General features: G+C 44.0%; 1 protein-coding gene across 1 annotated transcript in view; it reads right to left on the bottom strand.

The window, feature by feature from the left end:
* Positions 1-23,164, bottom strand: part of LOC137434747 (uncharacterized) — a 98,582-nt gene that overhangs the window by 56,874 nt on the left and 18,544 nt on the right. The window contains exon 3 of the mRNA XM_068127868.2: positions 18,967-19,240. Within this exon, the coding sequence (XP_067983969.1) occupies positions 18,967-19,240 (274 nt within the window). The remainder of the gene's footprint in view (positions 1-18,966; positions 19,241-23,164) is intronic.

Genomic DNA, 23,164 nt, shown 5'->3' with positions numbered 1-23,164 from the left:
GGGATCTTTAACATCCACCAACTAATGTTGGCAGATGGGATGCCCAGTTTAATGTCTATCCAAGGGACGGCACACACATTGAAGAATCATGAAATGCAGGGATGAGACAGTTTATAGCTGCATTCAGATTTAAACACATGCGAGAAAGCATAGACTCCACATTGCCTCTTACAATACCTCATCCCTCTGCTAGGCAGGCAGCAGCTGCATCACTCTGCTGATCTGAAAATGATTAGACACTGGTTTGATAAATGGAACATGTCCTTCAATTAGGGCTGTCAACCGAGCCGAGACCGGGACGAAATCCCGGCGGTTTCGGCTTTCGAGACGGTCTCGGGACGGTCCCGAGATAAATTGACTGACGCAATTTCTCGGTAAAAAAATCCCGGTTAAAATTCCAACTTCTTGCAGATATTTTCCATAATAGAGGCATTTATTGAGCCTTGCTTTCATTACTCTGCTTCTGCACAAGCATCATTTTTCGCAAGTGCAGCTGAACTGACACAAACGATGATAGATAAAGTAAACTCACTGTTCCAGGATTTTCCCCTTGTCAACAAACAATGCACTGCAAACGAATCCGAATTCCGAATCCGGATCTTCACCAACATCTAATCATGTCGTCCTTGTCACACACGCTGCATCTCCACAAAATTTCGTCCGAATCCGTCCACAACTTTTTGAGATATTGTGTTCACAAACAAACGGACAAACAGACAGGAGTGAAAACATCATCTCCATCGACCTTTGGTGGCGCAGGTAACGAAATCAGGATAAAGGTCCCAATGAAAATCCGCCTCATCACGACTTTATTTAAACCGTTGAATCCTTCCGCTGTATCACACCGCCTCGCCCCGCCTTACGCTGCGGTCACGTGTCCGTCCTTGGAGACGAGTTACGGAATGTGGTTGCTATGGTCTTTTGCACATTAATATCGAGGGACTCGCTCGAGGCCCCGAGAATGGAGGGACGATGTTTATTCAGATAAAAAACACGTTTATAACGGATTATTCTACACACAATGTATTAATACAAGTACAATACATTATGTAGTTTTATGAAATGAGTTTTTGATGAACGTTTATGTTTAATTGCAACGCTATCTATCTATAATTCCATTAATCTCTGTGTGTATGTGTGTTTGTATGTGTGTTTGTATGTGTGTATGTGTGTATGTTTGTCTGTGACCGCTGTTTCTCGACAACTACCGGTCCGATATACTTGAAACTTGCCAGGTATATTGCTGGGGACCCGAGGATGTGCCTTTTCAAGGTTTGAAATTAATCGGACAAGTACTTACCGAGCTATGGCGATTTAGCCGTTCGCCGTTCGCTTTGGCGTTGCGAATGGACCAAACCATTGCATGTAAATAGAGGGGGGGGGGGTTCTGTGGTCGTTGCGAATGGACCAAACCATTCATGTAAATAGAGGGGGGGGGGGTTTCTGTGGTCGTTACTGCCACGTGGTTTCAAAGTTTTTTTTTGTTGTTGTTGTTTGCACGCATGTTTTTTTGCACCCACGTACGGGCACGCCCTAGGATGTTTACACACACACACCCCTAGACAAAATTTTTTTTTTTTTTTTTTTTTGGCAAGGAACGGGCACCCACGTACGGGCACGTCCTAGCTTATATATAGTATGGGCATGCCCTAGTAACTATAAATTGTAAGAATCCCTCGGGGTTTGGTTTGACGGTTTGAATGTGAAAGTATTTTGGTTATCTTATCTCCACTTTAGGCCTGATAAGTTGATTACGTTTACTTTAGTCACAGAGTCAAAATAAGGAGGGGGGGGGGGTGATCACTACACCGCCTGCTTTATAATTTACTAGCAGAAGTACCCGGGCGGGGGAGGGGATGGGAACGGGGGGGGGGGGGGGGGGGGGGAGCGAGCCCCTTGGCGATCACAACTCACAAAATGATAATGAAACTCCAACCGGGACTCGAATATGCCTGGGCAGAAACATTTTCTCCCTCTGACATTCCGAGCAAGAAATTACACGACAATACAAACTGTAATGAGATAACCCGGTCCCGTCGGTGGCCGATCATCTGCATGTAGGCGGTGTATTTTATTTCATCCCGGTAAATGGAAGCTAAGTCGGAATTTAAGTACTCAACATCAGAAATGAATTTTTTTCATTGTTGTTTATATATTGTAATGAAATTCCATTATTTTTGAAGCCTTATTATTTATTTATTTATTTATTTATTTTTTTTTTTTTTTTTTACTTTGCCGGGAACCGAGCCGATCCGAGATCCCGTTATGAAAATTGAAAATTTATCGAGACGGTTCCGAGACGGGATTTTGAATCTAGCTAACAGCACTACCTTCAATCCCATAAAATCTCACAATCTCACTCTGAAATGATCGTCAAATAAACCCACCTATCTATATTTTCACAGTCATCCACTGGAAGAGGTTCAGTCTCTTGAACTTATAGGCCTCACCATCAGCCATGACTTTTCCTGGACTGATCACATAGCAAACTGCCAAAATCAAGACTCTCTGCTCACCTTCACTCCTTCATTCCTCTTTTCTCCCACCTCTGGAACAAACTCCCTCACTCTCTTCAATCCCTCTCCACCCTCCAGGTCTTTAAAACAGCTGTTCACCACCATCTCTTATCTTCCCCCATCCAAAACATTGATCTTTTCTATCCCCGCTAATTTCACCCCAATTCCACTTTTTTGAAATACCAACTTCTGTCCTGGAAGTCCTTGGTGTCCTTGTGTTTGATACTTCTGCCACCCCCCTCCCCCCAAGCCCTCTCCCTCCCACACATCTCCCTGCTCTTAAATGTTGTGTGCCCTCAAGTGTTTGTGTGCTTCCCCTTCTCTTGTCTTCCGCTCCCTCTTTTTATATATTTTGTTTGTCTGGTTGATTTGTTTGTGAAGTAAATGTCAGCTCTTTCACGAGCCTCGATTCAGTATACAAAAAAAAAAAAAAAACCCGGCCTCCAAAGCAAGCTCCAGATTGTGCATTCCCCGTTGCTCCAGGTCTTTCCTTGGAAAATTTGAACTATTCACAGTCCACAAGGTGATCGTCCTTAGTTCAATTGTGTACTGCTATGCACTATGGGCTAGTGCCACAGCACCACACTTCTCTCTCTTGGATCCTGTGGAATCTAAAGCTCTCAAAATTATTTCAGTCTCCCGTGATGAGGCTGAAGCACAAGGTCTGTTGCTCTCACATTGCAGGCAGGTTGGTGGTCTCTCAGTTTTCCACTGCCTATTCTGTGATATTGCTTCCTCTGCTCTCTCAGCCCTTCACTACTCCCAATGTACTCAACGATGCATGCATTCTTCCAGGAACCGCCTCCTGCTTGAACTTTCAAAATATAGTCTGACTGCACACCTCAAACGTTTTATTACTTGCTTCTTCCATCTGTGGAACCACCTTCCATTCGCAGTTCTGCCTTACTCTTCCCTCCAGCACTTCAAACAAGCAGTGCCCCACCACCTCTTGTCATTCCCAATTCTATCCTATCATATTTTTAACCCGTTATTAATCTTTCCTAACCCACCTATTGCACAGGATCATTTCAGTTTTCTCCGTTCCTCCCTTTTGTCTTATACTGTTCGTTCATTCCATTGATGTTTGTCCCACTGAAACATATACCTTTCTTCCATGAGCCTCGTTCCTGTAAAGAAAAAAAAAATTGGCTCGACTATTTGTCTTTTTTTTCTTTGCAATTTTTCATGTTATTTTCTATCATAGTACTGTACTTTTACCCTATTAAAAATAACTATTGGTCAACCTTTTAAGTGAATGCAGTGTGCAAAGAAAACTTAATTTGGAGTAAACTTGTATTAGTCACAAGCAATTTGTCACAAACTTTCATTGCCCCCCTCAGGACATCTGATACACAAATGAGGTCATACTGGAAGACTGGTGTGCATGTGCTGACATTGTGCACATGCATCGTCTGTGGAATTCACCAAGCTCCAATGGCCGTTTAATATTGCATCTTTTCAAATAAAGACACGAGTTCTGATAAATGATCAGATCTGGAATTCTCAATTTCGAAATTTAAGTTTTGTTTCCCTTATTACAAAATAGCAATGCACCAAGATAATTCTTAGAAAACATTGGCAAGTTTCCATAAGGACATAAACAAATGAAATAAAATATTGGTGGACCTTAAATATCCCATGCTGTCTTTTGAAAATGGTAGGTGACTTCTTGCTGGCAACCTGGACCAATTTCATAATAAACTAGAGAGTTCATAGAACACGATACTCTGTGCATTGTTAAGTACTAGGGCGTGCCCGTACTATATATATATCTAAAATTATATCCCCCCCCTCTATTTACATGAAATGGTTTGGTCCATTCGCAAATGGTTTGGTCCATGCGAATGGTCCAAAGCGAACGGCTTGCGAGTACGGTGACAATCCCCCCCCTCTATTTACATGAAATGGTTTGGTCCATTCGCAAAGCCAAACCGAACGGCTTGCGAGTACGGTGACAATCCCCCCCCCCCCCTCTATTTACATGAAATGGTTTGGTCCAAAGCGAACGGCTTGCGGAGTTTGGTAAAGAAATCGCCATAGCTCGGTAACTACTTGTCCGATTAATATGAAACCTTGAAAAGGCACATCCTCGGGTCCCCAGCAATATACCTGGCAAGTTTAAAGTATATCGGACCCGTGGTTGTCGAGAAACAGCGGTCACAGACAAACATACAGACATACAGAGATTACTGGAATTATAGATAGATATAGTTCAATCCTAATGAAATGACATAAAAGATCATTTTAAAAATTCCATAAGTTTAGTGCTATTGAAACAACTTTATATACCAACCACCCTTATACACAGCCCTATTTAACATGTCCATGTATTGCAAAACTGGAGCTTTTTGGAAGGGACAAGAAGGTAATTTCTGTTCTACAGTGTTCAAGTACAGTCGGACTGACAATTGCGGTCCCAACATTCACAGTTCATAACATGTGACCTGCTTTTACATTCACGGTTAAAGCAATATATATTTATTACTTGGCAAAAATATATTGTTGTGGTTTTGTAAATAAAGGCAACCCCCCTATAGTTAGTTGCACCACAACATGTAGCCTCGCTTCGTCAGTTATTTCTTATTAAATGTGAAGTATAGTCCCCTTCCCAGTGTTAGTATGCGTTGAGGCAGGTAGAGAAAGGGTAGGCCTCATTGAAGCCTGGAATGCCATGTCATGGGCCTATGACAAGTCTAGGGGGCCCGGGGGAGGAGCTGGAGGGCGTGGCTGGTAAGTAGCGAACAGCCAATGGGAGCTAAAGGGAGTGGCCAATAACGGCGGCCAATGAGAGCTAAGGGGAGTGGCCAATAACGGCGGCCAATGAGAGCTTAGGGGAGTGACTAATGAGGGGCTGTCACGACACGTGACCCCGGGCGGCCAGTGGAGGCCCGTGGAACATTCTGGTGGGGCTCCGGAGGATATAAAACCTGGCCCGGACCCCCGAACTCTCTCTCTGGCAGGACGATCTCTCTGGCTCTGGATTCGATTTGGTCTCTCTCTGGATTCGCACTCTGAATGCGCTCTCTGCCCTGACGACCTCTGCCTGGACTCCATGCACGTGCGCTTTGCCTCGCTGACTTTGGGATACGCTCCTCGGATTCCCATTACGTGCATGACTGTGGTCGACCTCCCTGCCGCGAACATCCTTGAGGGGATCCGCCAAACGCGGCGTCCAGGCGAACTGCACCAAACAGCCACGCTTTGTGTGCGTGCCCCTCTTCCTCCCCTTCCCCGAACGAGTCTGAGGGCCCTTGTCCGGGAACGTAAATAAGGCTGTTAAGGTTCTCCACTGTGTCCCTCTTTTCTATAACTATTGTACATTTGTGAATAAATCCTGTGGTTTGTTTCCAACCTGGCCATCTTCGTCCTTTCACCATTGGCCTAGCATTGCACAAGTTAAAACCGCTCGATCGGGTTCATAGTGCTAACGGCACGAGTTACGCGACGCACAACCGCTTGGGCGTTAAAGACCAGCGTGACTGTTCTCACGGCTGCATGTGTCATGGGGATGTCGCTGGTACTCGGGTCGTGACCGTTAACCCTTCCACGCGTTAGCTGCGGGCTCGGCAGCTGGAATTGCCCAGCAATCCGTCCACCACGAGTATAGCGTGGGGGCGGCCTCGTGGACTCGAAGCTCGAGGGGGAGCAGGGCTTAGAACCCCCTCAGTACGTCGACGGGCTCGAGATCCGCAACAATATATTTTTAACGAGTATGTTGATCACTCCGGTTTGTGTGTTTGTCTGTCCACTCACTTATACTTGCCTACAGGTCACAATTTTAAACCGATCTTCACGAAACTTCAGCAAATGGTCGAGTTGGTGGTCTGACATAATCCCATATATTTTTTTTTCGGTCAAAAGGTCAGCATAGGCCATGGTCAACCACTTTTCTTCAAATTTCTAAAATCCTCAATTTTTGTCCGATTGACTTGAAATCTGAATAGGATTTTCATATCAGTTAACTGGATTCAACCAGCAACTATTTTTGAGGCCAACATAGGTCACAAGATCAACATAGGCCGAATTTCTAAAATTGTCAATTTTCATCCGATTAACTTAATTTGAAGACGATTTGCATATCAAGTCACATAATTCAACCACCAATTATTTGTGAGGTCAAAAGGATGCTCTACTGAGTACCATTCTACTTTGTTCTCTTTTGCCAAGTGTCGCTCTAAGAGTGATTAAAAATTTTTTTTTTACATCAGGACTGGTCTCCTATATCCACTGCTGCTGATATCAATTCAGTATGGGAATTCTTCCACAGAAACTTGCTCTCTCTCATGCACAGATTTATCCCATCTCTTCAATTCTCCTACCCATCCTCCTGCTCTTGGTACTCTGAATCCTGTGGTGAGGCAATTGCTTTAAAACAACTTGCATTCTCCTCCTGGAAGGCAAATCCACCTGAAGACAACGTCAGATCATTCCACAAAGCTCGCAACCAGTGTGTCTACTCTCTGGAGAGCCAGAAAACAACATCTGTCCACTCTCAAGAATGAGCTTTCAAACTTGTCTACTTCCTCTAAAACCTGATGGTTCCTTTTCAAGACTTGCACCCTCTGCCCTCTCCTTACTTTGTCCCCTTCAGGTACAGTGCATTCAGAAAGTATTCAGACCCCTTCACTTTTTTCACATCTTGTTATGTTGCAGCCTTATGCTGAAATCGTTGAAATTCATTTTTTTCCCTCATTAATCTACACTCAATTTTTTTTATTTTTTTTATTTTTTTTTTGTATACAAGATCGAGGCTCGTGAAAGAGCGAACATTAATCACACAGAAAGACAAACCGACACATAAAACATATAACATCGGGAGCGGTAGACAAGATGGGGAGAGAGGGGGAAGGACACAAACACAACATTTGAGAGCAGGGACCGAGAGACATAGAGACATCGAGAAATCTGAGAGAGGGCGAGGGCTTTGGGGGGGGGGGGGGGGGCATGGGAAGGGGGCGGTGGGAGAGGCATAAAACATATGGACACTGCCAGGACTTCCAGGAAAGAAGTTGGAATTTCAAACAAGGTGGATCTGGGGTGAATTAGCGGGGGTAGAAAAGATCAAGGTTTTGGATGGGGGAAGATAAGAGATGGTGGTGAACAGCTGTTTTAAAGACCTGGAGGGAGGAGTGGGATTGAAGGGAGTGAGGGAGTTTGTTCCAGAGGCGGGAGAAAAGAGGAATGAAAGAGTGAAGGTGAGCAGAGAGCCGAGATTTCGGCAGTTTAACCATCAGAGGGTTGCTGGCAGATCTTGTGCGACCTGTAGGAATATTTGGGGGACAGAGCACAGAGAGAGCTGGGGGTGCAAGGCCGGAGAGGAGTCGGTAGAAGACAGAAAGACCACCTACCTGCCTGCGGTGAGTGAGTGAAAGGCCCTCAGAGATAGCTTCATCGCGGGAGATTCCAATAATTCTGAAAGCTTTGGTTTCAACAGCGTGAAGCCGAGCTAGGTGTGAGGCAGGAGCACCGGCCCATAGGGGAGAACAGTATTCCATTGAGCTGCGGATGAAAGCCTTGTATGTGGTGAGGAGCTCAGGTGTGCCGAGGAAGGACTTCGCACGACGGAGGATGCCCAGTCGGCGACTGGCTTTGGAGGCCAGCTTGGAAATGTGGTTTTCCCAAGAAAGATCATGGCAGATAGTGAGACCCAAAAGCTTGAGCGACAGAACTTCTTGGAGAGGATTGTTGAGAAAGTAGATGGGAGGGTTGTCCAGTCGATCTTTTCGGAGAGACATAGTAAGAGTGTGAGATTTGTCAGGATTGAAAGACATGTTCCACTTGTTTGACCAGTCTGTGATTTTGTCCAGGTCTTCAGAGAGTGAGGAGGCTGCAGACTGCCGATCTGAGGGAAGAGGAATGGAGCGGCAGAGAGTGGAGTCATCAGCAAAGAGATAGAGAGGATTTTCAAGAGAGTCAGAGAGATCATTGATGAAGACCAGAAAAAGCACGGGGCCCAGAACACTGCCTTGGGGAACTCCAGCCTGAACAGGAAGAGGAGATGAGAGAAACCCATTCAGGGCCACACGTTGACGACGACTAGAGAGGAAGTCCACCAGCCATGCGTGGAGATTTCCATGGATACCAAAGGAGGAGAGTTTGGTGAGCAGAGCGGGGTGCCAGACCGTGTCGAAGGCACGTGATATGTCAAGGGAGACAGCTCTAATTTCCTGTTTGGCATTGAGGACCTCCATCCATTGTTGAGACAGCAGAAGCAGCATGTCCAGAGTAGAGTGACCTGGTCTGAAACCAAATTGATGATCAGAGATCAAGCCATTGGAGAAGAGGAAAGATTTCATATCCGAAGCAATGATGGATTCCATGACTTTGCTGATAATTGGGAGAAGGCTGATTGGTCTGTAGTTGCAAGGATCTGTTTTTGCACCCTTTTTGTGTAAAGCGGTAATGTTTGCTGATTTCCAGGATGCTGGCAGATGACCTTGAGCAAAAGATAGGGTGAAGAGAACAGAGAGAGGGTGAGATAGAGCGGCAGAGCAGGATTTTAGGACCCGTGGGCTGATGCCGTCGGGTCCAGTTGCAGAATCAGAGTCGAGGGTTGACAGAAACTTTTCCACCTTGTCAGGAGGAAAGGACACGGAGTCCAGGAGCAGCAGGGTACGACTGGGTATGGTGGGTACAGAGAGGGATGGGTTTGGGACACAAGATTTAGAGGCAAACACAGAGTTGAGGCATTCAGCTTTTTCACGTGCGGAGTCAGCTGTGTAGCCGTTTGAGGTAAGGGAGGGGATGGAGGGGGAACAAACACCAGAAACGGATTTGACCAGACGCCACCAGGATTTGGAAGAGGGAGACAGATAAGAGAGTTCGGTCTTGAGCATGGAGAGATATTGTTTCCTGGCTCTCCTGAGGGTGGACACACACTTGTTTCGGGCTTTGTGAAAGGAAATGAGATTTCCTTCAGTTGGATTAGCCTTCCAAGAGGCAAAGGCAAGTTGTTTCAGGGCAACTGCCTCACCACAAGATTCAGTGTACCATGGACGGGAGGAAGGGTATGACAACTGAAGACGAGATGGGATAAATCTGTGCATGAGAGAGAGCAATTTACTTTGGAAGAATTCCCAGGATGAGTTGATGTCAGAGGCAGTGGAGATGGGAGACCAGTCCAGATGATTGATGGCTGCTTGAAGACCGTGCCAGTCGGCCTGAGTGAAATGCCAGACTCGTCGACGCTGAGCAGGCTCCCTGAGGATGGTCAGAGAGATGTCCACTTTAACAAGGACATGATCAGATGATCCGATTGGAGCAGAAGAAGAGCAGCAGACATTTTCAGGGAAGTTAGTCATAACCAAGTCCAGAAGAGAAGATGTTCCGTTGACTGAGATCCGGGTCGGGAAATTGACAGATTGTGTCAGTCCCAGTGAGTCGCAGAAGTCCTTTGCTGAGGAGCCATGGCTGGTGAGAGAGGTACCCACACCCAGCCAACTGGCATGATGACAGTTGAAATCACCACATATGAGGAAGAGAGAGTTGGGATGAGTGGATAGAAGTTGGTCCATGTTGTCAGACAGTGAAATGTAGATGGAGTCATCACTGTTTGGGGGACGGTACAGAACACATATGAACAAAAGGTGGGAGCGGAGAGGAAGCCGTAGCCAGAGGTACTCCTGTGGGTGAGGATGAGAGAGGGCAATGCAAGGAGAGTGAGGAAGAGAGTTTTTGATAAAGATAGCCACCCCACCACCAGGCCGAGGCTCAGGTCTATCATACCGGAGGAGGGAGTAACCAGGAAGAGATATTAAGGAATCAGAGACATCTTGAAGGAGGAAAGTCTCTGTTAAGCAGATCAAGTCTGGATTGTCAGAAGCAACCTGTATGGAGAGATCAGTCAGGTTTGAGCGAAGGCCCCGGATGTTTGAGGTCCATACCGTTAATGAAGAGAGAGGGGGAGCATCGGGTACAGGACAGGGGAGGGGAGGAGTAGGGTAAGATGAAGGATGAGAGGGGGAGGTAGGGAGAGCAGTTGTTAGTGTGTCAGCGATTGCAGAAGAGTTCCAAGAAAGGGAAGGATGAGGAGGATGAAAGGTTTGAAGGTGAAGGGATGAGGCACAGTGAGGGGTTGTTTGAGGGGGGGCAGAGGAAAGAAGAAGGTTGGGGGGGGTGGAGGTATGAGATAGAAGGGAGACGAAGTGGGGAGGAGGCAGCTTTGAGGAGGAGGGGGGAGGAGGGAGAATTGGAGAGGAATGGTATGGGGGGAGATTTGAATGGGAGGGGTTGGGGGGTAGTTTTGAAGGGGAGGAGTGAGGGGGGAGTTTAGGAGGGGAAGGGCAAGGGGGGAGTTCAGGAGTGGAAGGGCAAGGGGGGAGTTCTGGAGTGGAGGGGCAGGGGGGGAGTTTAAGAGTGGCGGGGCAAGGGGGGAGTTTAGGAGTGTAGGTGCAAGGGGAGGGATTTGGATGGGAGGGGCAAGAGGGGAGTTTAGAAAGTGGATGATTAATGAAAGACGAACATTGAAAACAAATTGGGTTTGTTGTGATTTTCAAGTTAGCAATCCGGTTCAGAATGATGGAGGAGGGATGGAATGAATGTGAATTTAGACCATGTAGTGAGGGAGACGTATAAGATATTGAATTTCTTTTTTTTGAGGTGGAATGAGTTGGAGAGGAAATTGAGAAAAGCCTTTTAAATAGGAAGAAAAACAGCGTGTTGTAAAATACCACTGAGTAAAACACTGAAGGGGAAAGGTTATACATATTTAAATAATATTTAAACAGAACCATGAACAATCTTATGTGCACAAAAATACCAACGGGGGGAGAGCCGAGAGGGACCACCACGAGTCACGTGAAGGGCAAACGGTGGATGACCCTCATCGTTAGTTGCATGCCTTGTTTGTCCTTCACCAATTATTTTCTCACTCTGCCCTGCTGTTGGCGTTTCGCTTTTTTCCTGCTGTTCCCTTTGTTATGTTGTATCTTGGTTTGTTTTGTGGCATAGCTCTTCCATGCGCCTAGACTACGTTAAAAAAAAAAATATATATATATATATACCCCCCCCCCCCCCCCCCTCCTCCCATTCAAATAATGTCCCCACATTAGTGTATTCGACATTCGCGGAATTTTTCAGGAATGTATACCCGGCAAATGTCGGGGTACGACTGACTGTATATAATTCAATTTAAATGATATAAAGATGGTAAAAGTCATTATAAAAAAAATTTCCAAAATTTACTGCCCTTTTATTGCCGTTTTGCAGTGTCTATTACACCACCCTATATCACATGTTACAATAGTTATTCGTGTCTGTTTGTGTCCTGTAAGTCATCCTTAAAAACAGCAAGTTTCCTGTTTGGAATGTTTTTGAATTTTGTTTAACTGCCAGACAGACAAACAGTGAAAAATCGCACCCGTGTCGGAAGGAAGCCGTTCAGTTTCGCATTTTTAATAAGAAATAGGCAAAGCCTAGAAACGAACTAAAACCTTTAGAATTACCCTTCAGAACCCCTTAGAATTACCCTTTACAACCCACTAGAATTACCCTTTAGAACCCTTTGGAATTACCCTGTAGAATTACCATTTCGAACCGCTTAGAATTACCCATTAGAACCCACTCGAATTACCCTTTAAACCCCTTTAGAATTACCCTTTAGAAGCCATTAGAATGAGCCTTTAGAACCCATTATAATTACCCTTTAGAACCCCATAGAATTACATTTAATAACCCTTTAGAATAGGGGTTCCCAACCCGGGGTGCGAGATGGAATATCTGGGGGTGCGACAAAGAGTGGCTTGTGTCCTTGTCGTCGTGTGTCACGGGTCATCACTCAGCCATCTGCCAGTGTGCCTTTTGAACATGACATAAAACATTTCAGTCTTTCTTTCTTTTTTTTTCTTCTTTTTTTTTTCTCTCTTCTCTCTCTTCTCTCTCTTCTCTCTCTTCTCTCTCTTCTCTCTCTTCTCTCTCTTCTCTCTCTCTCTCTCTCTCTCTCTCTCTCTCTCCCTCTCTCTCTCTCTCTCTCTCTCTCTCATGCTCCAAGGAAAAAAAGAAAAGAAGGATGGGAGATCAACCAAGAATGTTGTCATTAAACGCGTGTTTCATTGAACGGTGACTCATGAGCTCATGAGTAAATGCTCAAATTTTCTTCAAATTAAAGTTTGACCACTCAATAATATTAAAATTGTGTGTATTTTTTTTTTTCCCATCAACCGGTCACAACGGGAACCCAACGGGTTCACGGGTCGTCTAGTGTATTTATATAATTTTTTATGTGCAGCTTAAATTGCTTCCCCATGACGAAAAATTACCGCACGCCACTGCAAACAACGTCTCAAACCAAGTCAAACATGTTCCACTCCGTATACTTTATTCATTTTTTTTGTCTTTTTTCAGCACAAAGTCTTATCGTGTAGCAACTTGTTGTAACCTGTATACACCATTGTATACTTTTTACATATTTTTATATTTTTCTCATATTAGCTCATATTTTTCTCTTTCTGTTTTGCAGATTAACCCTTCATCATGTCAAAAAGAAGGAAATGGAATGATGACTATGTGCGCTTTGGTTTCACTTGCATAACGGGAAATGTTGGCTTGCAAAAAACCCAGTGCACTCTTTGTAGCGTTGTGTTTTCCAACTCAAATCTGGAACCATCCAAGCTTCAAGAGCACTTCAAGAACAAGCATGGCAGAGCTGATGTTGAAGGACATGATGTTGGCGTCATTGAAAATCAAAAGAGCTCGTTTTGATTCTGTAGGAACTCTTCCAAAGTTGGGTTTCGTTTCTGTTGAAAAACCACTACTTCTTGCTTCATATCAAGTGGCATATGCAGTGGCCAAATCCAAGAAGCCCCAAACAATTGCAGAAGATCTCATCAAGCCATGTGCACTGGAAATGGCAACAACTATCCTGGGCAAAGAAGCAAGAAAAAAATTTGAACACGTGCCCCTATCAAATAATGTCATTCACAACCGAATCAGTGATTTGATTGAAGATATTTTGGACCAAGTCATCTCAGATATCAGAGCTAGTCCTCTTAAAATCTCTATTCAGTTGGATGAGTCAACTGATGTCTCCAGTTGTTGTCAACTCATCACATTAGTGAGGTATGTCAATGATGGTGCTGTGAAGGAAGATTTCCTGTTTTGTGAAGATTTGAAAACAAGCACAACTGCAAAGGATGTGATGCAGCTGGTGAAAGACTTCTTTGCCAAACATGATTTAGATATCAAAGTCATTGGTTCTGTGTGCACTGATGGGGCACTTGCAATGCTTGGAAATAAATCTGGCTTTTCTGCATTGATGAAAAAGGAGATTCCAGACTTGCAAGTTACCCATTGTTTTCTTCATGCTTTGGCATCAAAAACATTGCCTCCAAATTTGAAGAAAGTCCTTGATACTTGTGTGAAGATCATCAACTGGATCAGGGGGTGAGCTTTGAACCATCGCATCTGCAAATCATTTTGTGAAGATCTGGGAAGTGAGCATTCAGTTTTGCTTTTCCACACAGAAGTCCGTTGGTTGTCACGAGGACAAGCTTTAAGGGGACAAGGACAATTCAAACCCAAGACAAAATCTAGGAATCGCCTGAATCCACAGGCAGACCTGCGGATCGCAGTCAGCAAGAAAGTTCCACGTTTTGACAAAATCATGAAAGAGAAGCAGGAACAAAGAAGTCATTGAATTTTATGTTCACAATTGGGATTGATTTTATTGTTTCAAATTTTTTCTGTGTAAATTAAAATCGAATTGCTCAATTTATATTTGCTTCTTTGAACTGCGGGAAGAAATCAAAAATTTTCTGGAAGAGCGTGAATGTGATCTGGTTGGGGCATTGGAATCACAGCAATTCGCCCAAATGCTGGCTTACTTAGCTGACATTTTCACTGGTATGAATGACCTGAGTGTTTCCTCTTCAAGAATGAAATGAATGATTGTTTTAAGGCCATTTTCCCCGCTAGAGCGGGGGTTAGCCTTGCGGGCCCCATGACAATCATGGTTCCCTGTTTGAGGCAATGTTTTTATGGCCGGATGCCCTTCCTGACGCCAACCCTTGGTCATGCTCTTACGATGCGCAGGGATACAGTGCGAGTGTACCTATTCTAAACCGGGGTACACACCGGGATCATTCATCCCAGCAAGCTGGTACTCAATTTGCCGACCTCGGAAGGATGACAGGCTGAGTCAACCCCCCTGGCGTTAATTCAGCGATCGACCGGGATTCAAACCCAGGATCCTAGGATCCTAAGAGCCGGCACCCTAACCGCTAAGCCAACACCAGGCTTATGGTGTTTCTCTTCAAGGAAAAGGGATAAACATATTGAAGGCTTGTGAAAAGTTGAATGCCTTCAAAGAAAAGTTACGTCTTTGGCGTCAAAGCATGGAAAGAGGCAATCTCTCAAATTTTCCTTCACTTGAAGAGATGGTTGATGATGCTGGATCCATAACTCCTACTGTGCGTGAAGAAATTGTGGCTCATTTGGAAATGCTGTCAGAATCGTTTGATGGATATTTTGCTGCTGGAGACATGAAGATTTCAGAAGAATGGATCATGAATCCATATTCCTACAATATGGAGAAAATGTCAAATGATGAAGAACTGAAGGAAGACCTTATTGATTTGCAGACAAATCAAGCTCTTGAAATGCAATTTCAAAGCAAGACTTTGGAGGAGTTTTGGTGTACAGCACTGGATATGTTACCAAGACTTGGTGGAAAAGCACTCAGTGTCCTCATTCCATTTGCAACAACATACTTGTGTGAATCTGGATTCAGTTCTCTTTTGTCAATCAAGACAAAATCTAGGAATCGCCTGAATCCACAGGCAGACCTGCGGATCGCAGTCAGCAAGAAAGTTCCACGTTTTGACAAAATCATGAAAGAGAAGCAGGAACAAAGAAGTCATTGAATTTTATGTTCACAATTGGGATTGATTTTATTGTTTCAAATTTTTTCTGTGTAAATTAAAATCGAATTGCTCAATTTATATTTGCATTTCATGCACTGAGTTAAAGTCTTATTTTTTAGTTCAGTTTGTTCACCCACAGTATTGCATGTGGTTCAATTTGTGGTTCAAAAATTTGACTTCTTCATCTTCAAATGTGATATTACTTTTGAAGGGGGTGCATACATTGATGAAATATTTCCTAGGGGTGTGGGGCATAGAAAAGGTTGGGAACCACTGCTTTAGAATTAAACAAGGTGGGTTAGAAAGGTTCTTCAATTTTGAAGAACAGATGGATGGATGGAAGGAAGGACATAACCAGATATTGAAGCAGCTTCACCACTTAAAAAAAAATCTCACTCCTTTCTGCGCATGTGCGAACAGGACAAATTCAGAGACAAAATACTGTTCAATGGCAGATTTGTTTTCCAATCCATGTTCTGATTCATGTTCAGAACTTAACATTCAATTTAAGTAAGTTGTTAATTGATCATAAACTGATGTATACAGACAAGCGGATGGATTGAGTGGCATGTCCCAATTGCTTAAACCTGCTTTTCACTTCGCGTGCAACAACAACAACAACAACAACAACATGCATTTTAAGGCCATTTTCCCTGCTAGAGCGGGGGTTAGCCTTGCGGTCCCCATGACAATCTTCTCCATTTTGCCCTATTTTCTGCATCTCTCCTTGTTAACCCCTTGCCCGCATTTCTTCTTCCACCATCTTTAGCCAAGTCTTTCTCGGTCTTCCCCGTCCTCTACTTCCTTCTACATTCATTTCCATCACTCTTCTCAACGAGTCACTTTCATCCTTCCTCAACACATGACCAAACCATCTCAACCTGTTCCTCTTCACAGCATCAATCACAGGCTCCATTCCCATCATCTTTCGCAATTCATCATTTGTCTTCCTCTCTCTCAATGATACTCCACACATCCACCGAACCATTCGCATTTCCACCCTTTCCAGCCTTCGTTGCTGCTCTACATTCATGACCCATGTCTCACTCCCATAAATCATTACACTTCTCACACATGCAGCACACACCTTTCCCTTCAGCTTCAACGACACTCCCCTCATCATCTGCATGCCACTCAGTACCCGAAACTTCTTCCATGCACATCTCACTCTAGCAACTGTTGCCGAGTCTGATTCACCTTCTCCATTCAGCATGTCTCCAAGGTAGCAAAATGTTTTCACACCTTCCAGCTTCACGCAGTCTCCCAAGATCCAACTCAACATTTCCTCCATCTGCAGCTCCCTCTGCACACCTTACATTTGAATGTAGCTGCCACACTGGTTAATGACCCTCTCAGACCACGACATTTTTGATGAACCCACTCAGCGCACATTGTACATTGAATGGAGTTCACTCCGACACCCTTCCTGCACACAGCACATGGCCACTTCCCAGTTCTTTCCACCTCACCACATGCTTTACCACTTGCCATCACCTTCGTCTTTCCTATAGTAACCTTCTGACCTTTTGTCTCCATACATTCCTTCCACTTGTTCATCTTTTCCTTCAGTCCATTCATACTTTCCGCAATCAACACCAGATCATCTGCATACAACAACTCCCACGGTAAACCCTCCTTTACGTTCTGAGCCAGCACCTCCATCACAGCTACAAATAGTAGTGGACTTAGTACCGACCCCTGATGCACTCCCACCTTCACCTCAAACTCACCACTGTTCCCGTCCTTTGTCCTTACAGCTGTGCGCGCTCTTTTGTACATTGCCAACACTACTCTGATCAACCATTCCTACACTTCTAACTTCCTCAATGCCCATGTCAATACTTAGCGTGGAACCCTATCGAATGCTTTCTCAAGATCAACAAACCCAAGAAACAACTTCTTCCTCTTCTCCATGTACTTCTCCTGCAACTGCCTCACAATAAAGAGCGCGTCTGTTGTTCCTCTTCCTGGCATAAATCCAAACTGCATTTCGTCGATCTTCACCTTCTTCCTTATCCTCCTCTCCAACACCCTTTCCAATACCTTCATTCCATGCTCCAATAACTTTATCGCTCGGTACGAGCCACACTCCAGAGGGTCACCTTTCCCCTTGTATAGAGGGACGAGGGTACTCAGTTCCCAATCCACTGGAATGCGGCCTTCTTTCACCACCAGATTACAGATCTCTGTCATTCTCTTCACACCCCAACTTCCTGCTGCCTTCAACATATCTCCCACAACTCCCGTCGGCCCTCCCGCTTTTCTGCTCTTCATTGCTTTTATCGCTTCCTCAACTTCCTTCTCAGTTATCTTCTCTGCCGGTCCTAAAACTGGGTTACTCTCTATGTTGCCATGCAATTCATTCTCTGTATTCAACAGCATTTCCATATATCTTTTCCATCTTCCTTTAATTCCATCTGGGTCCACAATGATTTGTCCCACTTCATCCTTCAAGCAACTCACCCCCATCACATCACACCTCTCTTTCGCTATCTGCTTTGCAATCCTGAATACCGCTCTCTGACCCTATTCCGAATCCAAGCGTTCTCCGAACATTTTCCTACATGCCTCCTGCGCCTTTGCTTCCTCTTTCTTTGCAGCCTTCTTGGCTGCCTTATAACTTTCATGCTCTGCTTTTTCTGCTCCCGTACCCTTCGCCTTCTGCCACTCCTTGAACTTCTTACTCTTCTCGTCAATCCTCTTTCTAACTTCATCATCCCACCACCATGTTTCCGAGTGCCTCGGTGGTCCTTTTGTCCATCCACATACCTCACCAACGGCTCCCAACAGACTATCTTTCATTGACATCCAACCACGTTCAAGCTCAACCACATCATCCTCTACCCTACTCAGCCTCTCTTTTAATGCCTCCCTTACTGTCACCTCTTTCAACCTCCACACCTTCATTCTCGGTTGGTACTTCACCCGCCGAGCTCTCCTCGCACCTTTCACCCTTATGTCGCAGACAACCAAGTGGTGCTGTGAAACAGCCTCCTCCCCCGGGATCACCTTTGTGTCCCGGAGGTGCCTCCTATCTCGCCTACGCACCATCAGGTAGTCATCGGTTGTCGTCGACCCACCTGACGTGTATGTAACAAGCTTATTATCCCCTTTCTGGAACTGAGTGAATGAATGAATGAATGATCGTTTTAAGGCCATTCTTCCCCGCTAGAGCGGGGGTTAGCCTTGCGGGCCCCATGACAATCATGGTTCCCTGTTTTTGAGGCAATGTTTTATGGCCGGATGCCATTCCTGACGCCAACCCTTGGTCACGCTCTTACAATGCGCAGGGATACCGTGTACCTATTCTAAATCGGGGTACACACCGTGATCATTCATCCCAGCAAGCTGGTACTCAATTTGCCGACCTCGGAAGGATGACAGGCTGAGTCAACCCCCCTGGCGTTAATTCAGCGATCGACCGGGATTCGAACCCAGGATCCTAGGATCCCAAGCCGGCACCCTAACCGCTAAGCCAACACCAGGCTATGTATTACATCACCAGAACTCACCAGAACCGAGTATTACATCATTATCAATTCGCATGTATGGGTTAATAAATAAATACAAAAAAGGCCAATACTGTGTGTCACCTGCAAGCTCTCTTGCTGGATCACCCTCCGTCGCTTCCGTCCCAGACAAAAGTATGGAATCAAGAGAGCCAAGTTGCTGGGCTGCACGTACAAGTTCCTGGCTAAGGCTCGTCAGCATGGCAACAATGGCGTCAAGCAGGAGGCTGAGGCCAGGGGACTGCTGAGGGGGTGATGCAGTTCGCCGCCACGTCATTGCACGCATGATGCGTCGCAGCACAGCGTAGAAGGCAAATGAGAATCGTGTCTTGACCAGGTTCAGGAGCTCAGTCATTACCTGTAAATACACAAACTAAATGAGTCAATGTGAAGGTAATAATATGTATTGGCAATCACGATGAATCTTCATCTAAAAAGTAGAAGAAAAAAAATGCAATCATCCTACATACAATCAAAAGGTAATGTTGAAATAAATCATGACTCTGTCAAGCCTTCTTAACTTCTATTTTCCATATTTTATTCTCTCGCTTTATCCTCCACATCTCCAACACCCATGCATACATAATATAAATAGATTGGCTGCACCCAACCAACCGTGATCAAAAAATACACGGGTGCAAAATATTTTTAGATTCAATGGTACGAGTAAACAAAATTCAACGAATCATCATCATCCACAACATACAGCTAGACTACAATAGAAATGGAAGAATGAAACAAGGCAAGGAAAAACCATGAAGGAGGAAAAAAATGTGAATGAGAGGAATTCAGCAGTCATTCCACTTCAAAATATACACAAAGAATTAAGTTAAGCACCCCCCCCCGTTTTTGTACAACCTCGCACATTACAAGTTTGTTGTCGTCAAAACAGTGTAATATACCCATGATATTGCTATATTTTCTGGAGAAGTGATATTATGGTCACATAAAAACATAACAATCATGCCGTTTTCAATATTTTATTCTGAATAATTTAAGGTGAAATTTTTTGGGAATTTTAGGCATATTTTCACCTCAATTTAAGTATGGAGCTATAGGTCCATCACGGACAGTGTGGATGACGTTTATGTTTTCTAACGTACAGTCATTGTTCTGAGAAGACCTCTAGCGATCTTTGCATCAATAACGTGTGTAGGACCCACGTGATCGGATCACTGACTCAATCCTACGTCTCATAGACCCTGTAAGCCGTCGTATGCGTTGCTGTGGCAGGTTGTTCCATTCCCGATGTAATGCACGTTCCAATTCATCCAGATTGGCTATTGGAGGGACCATCTTCGCAATTTGTCGTCCCAACATGTCCCAAACGTGCTCGAGGGGGTTCAGGTTCAGGACAGGATTAGGGGGTGCTTAACTTAATTCTTTGTGTATACTAAACGAAAGCCATTCAGAAAGAAACTTTCTTCTTGAAAAAATCATTGCATTCATCCAAAAACATTTCAAATTTGTGAAATCAGGCGTTCCAATTTACAAGTGAAATGAAGACACAAAAATGGTGTTTTTCATTTTAAAATGTCATTGGAAAGGAATGAAGGGGACAATGTCTATTTGAGACAAAAATAATGAAACTGTTAACCTCGTTCAAATATTAGTTAAATAATAATGTTTTAATTAAACCTTTCATGCAATGTAATACACGACATTATTGTAGACTATAACATTGAAACGTCTCAGATAAGCAGTGTGTGTGTGTGTGGTGTGTGTGTGTGTATGTGTATGTGTGTGTGTGTGTGTGTGTGTGTGTGTGTGTGTGTGTGTGTGTGTGTGTGTGTGTGTGTGTGTGTGTGTGTCTTTCAATCTCTCTTTCTTCCAAACAAACATCATACACTTTGCTTCTCTTTTATTTAAGGCCTGGCCTCGATGAGGACTATATAGTCCATGACTGGAGCCTTCAACATAAAAAAATACATAAAAATATATATATGTATATATATACAGTGCCTATAGAAAGTCTACGCCCCTTTCAACATTTTAATCTTTTTTTGCCTTATAGCCCGGAATTAAATTGCATTAAATCAGACTTTTCCCACCTTTATTTACACATCGTAACCTACAACTTCCAAGTGAAAATGAAATTCTATAAATTTCAGAAAATTAATTAAAAATACAAAACGAGAATATCTTGGTTGAATAAGGGTTCACCCCCCTTATAATATAAATTGTAAATTAGCTCAGGTGTAACCAATCACCTTCAAAATCACACATCAAGTTAATTGGCCTCCACTTGTGTTAAATTGCAGTGATTCTGATGATTTCGGAATAAAATCAGCTGTTCCTGTAGGTTTCCTCTTCCGAGTAGTGCATTTCACAACAAAGACTCAACCATGAGCACCGAGGAGCTTTCAAAAGATCCCTGGGATAAAGTTGTGAAAAGGCACAGATCAGGGGATGGATATAAAAATATTTCAAAGGCCTTAAATATCCCTTAGAGCACAGTCAAGACAATCATCAAGAAGTGGAAGGCGTATGGTACCACTGAGACCCTGCCTAGATCAGGCCGTCCCTCCAAACTGGATAAGCAAGCAAGGAGGAGACTTATCAGAGAGGCCACCAAAAGGCTAATGATGACTTTGAAAGCGCTACCGGCCTTTATGGCAAAGACTGGTCAGTGTGCAGGTGACAACAATATTCCAAGCACTCCACAAGTCCAGCCTGTACAGTGGGGTGGCAAGAAGGAAGCAATTACTCAAAAAACCCACTTTGAGTCCCGTTTTGCAAAAATACACACCGTAGATTCTGAAGCCATGTGACAAAAAGTTTTGTGGTCTGACAAAACCAAGATGGAATGTTTTGGCCTAAATGCAAAACATTACATTTGGCACAAACCCAACACAGCACATCACCCAAAGAACACCATCCCTACTGTGAAGCATAGATGGGAAAATTGATGGAGCAAAATACAGAAAAATCAGAGGAAAACTTGCTGTCCTCTGCAATAAAGTTGAAAGTGGGACGGAAGTTCACCTGTCAGCATGACAACGACCCGAAGCTCAAAGCCAAATCTATACTGGAGTGGCTAAAGAACAAAAAGATAAATGTCCACTTTATGGTTGAGCCTGAACAGCAACTTGACTGAGCTTGAACAGAAGAAAGGTAAAGAATGTAAAGAAGAATGGGCAAATATTGCCCAATCAAGGTGTTGAAAGTTGGTAGAGACCTATCCCAACAGACTCACAGCTGAAATTGTTGTCAAAGGTGCTTCCACCAAGTATTACCTGAGGGGCTTGGACACTTATCCAACCAAGATATTCTAGTTTTGTATTGGTTCACGAGTTATCAAGTGACCACTATATTCGTCATGTGTGTGTGTCTGTCTGTCCGCAACATAACTACCCGATGATATCATCCGATCCTGATGAAACTTGGGTGGGCGGTTGATATCATGATCTAGTTGTGTCCTGCGTAGAGTGGGCGTATTGCGCCCATTGTGGGCGGAGCCACGCCCAAAAAGATGTCTTTTTAGGGGGTAATCGAGTTCAAGCTACATCTTCAAGCAACATCTTCTCCGAGGGAGTTGGTGGAATCTGACAGGGGTTTCGGTAATTGGTTAGGCCAATGTCATGTGTCTAGTCTCTAGCCCCACGGAGCTCGATTTTTCATTTTTGCCCCAAGGTCAAGGTCACAAAATTTAGAAAAGTCGATTTTTTTGATGGTTTTATTACATTGTTCGCTTCCCGATAGGGTGAAATGTCGTACATGTTTTTATATTATCACATACATCATGAAATACAAGTTTTCCAACAAATTTCAGAATCTTCGACATTTGACCTTTGAAGGTCACAAAGGTCAAATTTTCAAAGTTGTCGGAATCGAACCGAATTTTCGGTATTGTTTAGCTAACTAACCTCATAACTGATTATACATTATTGTCTATCTCATTTCAAGGTCAGTAACCTTCGTTTTGACATTTCAAGGTCACAAAGGTCAAATTTTCAAAGTTGTCGGAATCGAACTGAATTTTCGGTATTGTGTAGCTAACTAGTCTCATAACAGATAATACATTCCTATTTATATATTTTCAATGTCGGTTTTGACCTTTGTCATTGAATACTGCTCGCTCATGAACCATCGTCGTCTCCGGACTTGTTTTTAATTAATTTTCGCCCACAACCTGACCATGCGACGTTTGTTTCAAGCTATACGGCCCTCGTCAGCCCCAAATTAGTCTCAGAATTATGTCTACGACAAGATTTTTTTTGGTAAAGACCCACCTTTATCATTAGTGATGTTCAAGGAGGGGCCAACCTGCCTGTCTTTCATG

This window comes from Myxine glutinosa, chromosome 1 (assembly GCF_964187855.1).
Source record: "Myxine glutinosa chromosome 1, kmMyxGlut1.1, whole genome shotgun sequence".
NCBI lineage: Eukaryota > Metazoa > Chordata > Myxini > Myxiniformes > Myxinidae > Myxine > Myxine glutinosa.
The sequence above is the reverse complement of the archived record's forward strand: the minus strand, read 5'-3'. Positions and strand labels throughout refer to the sequence as shown.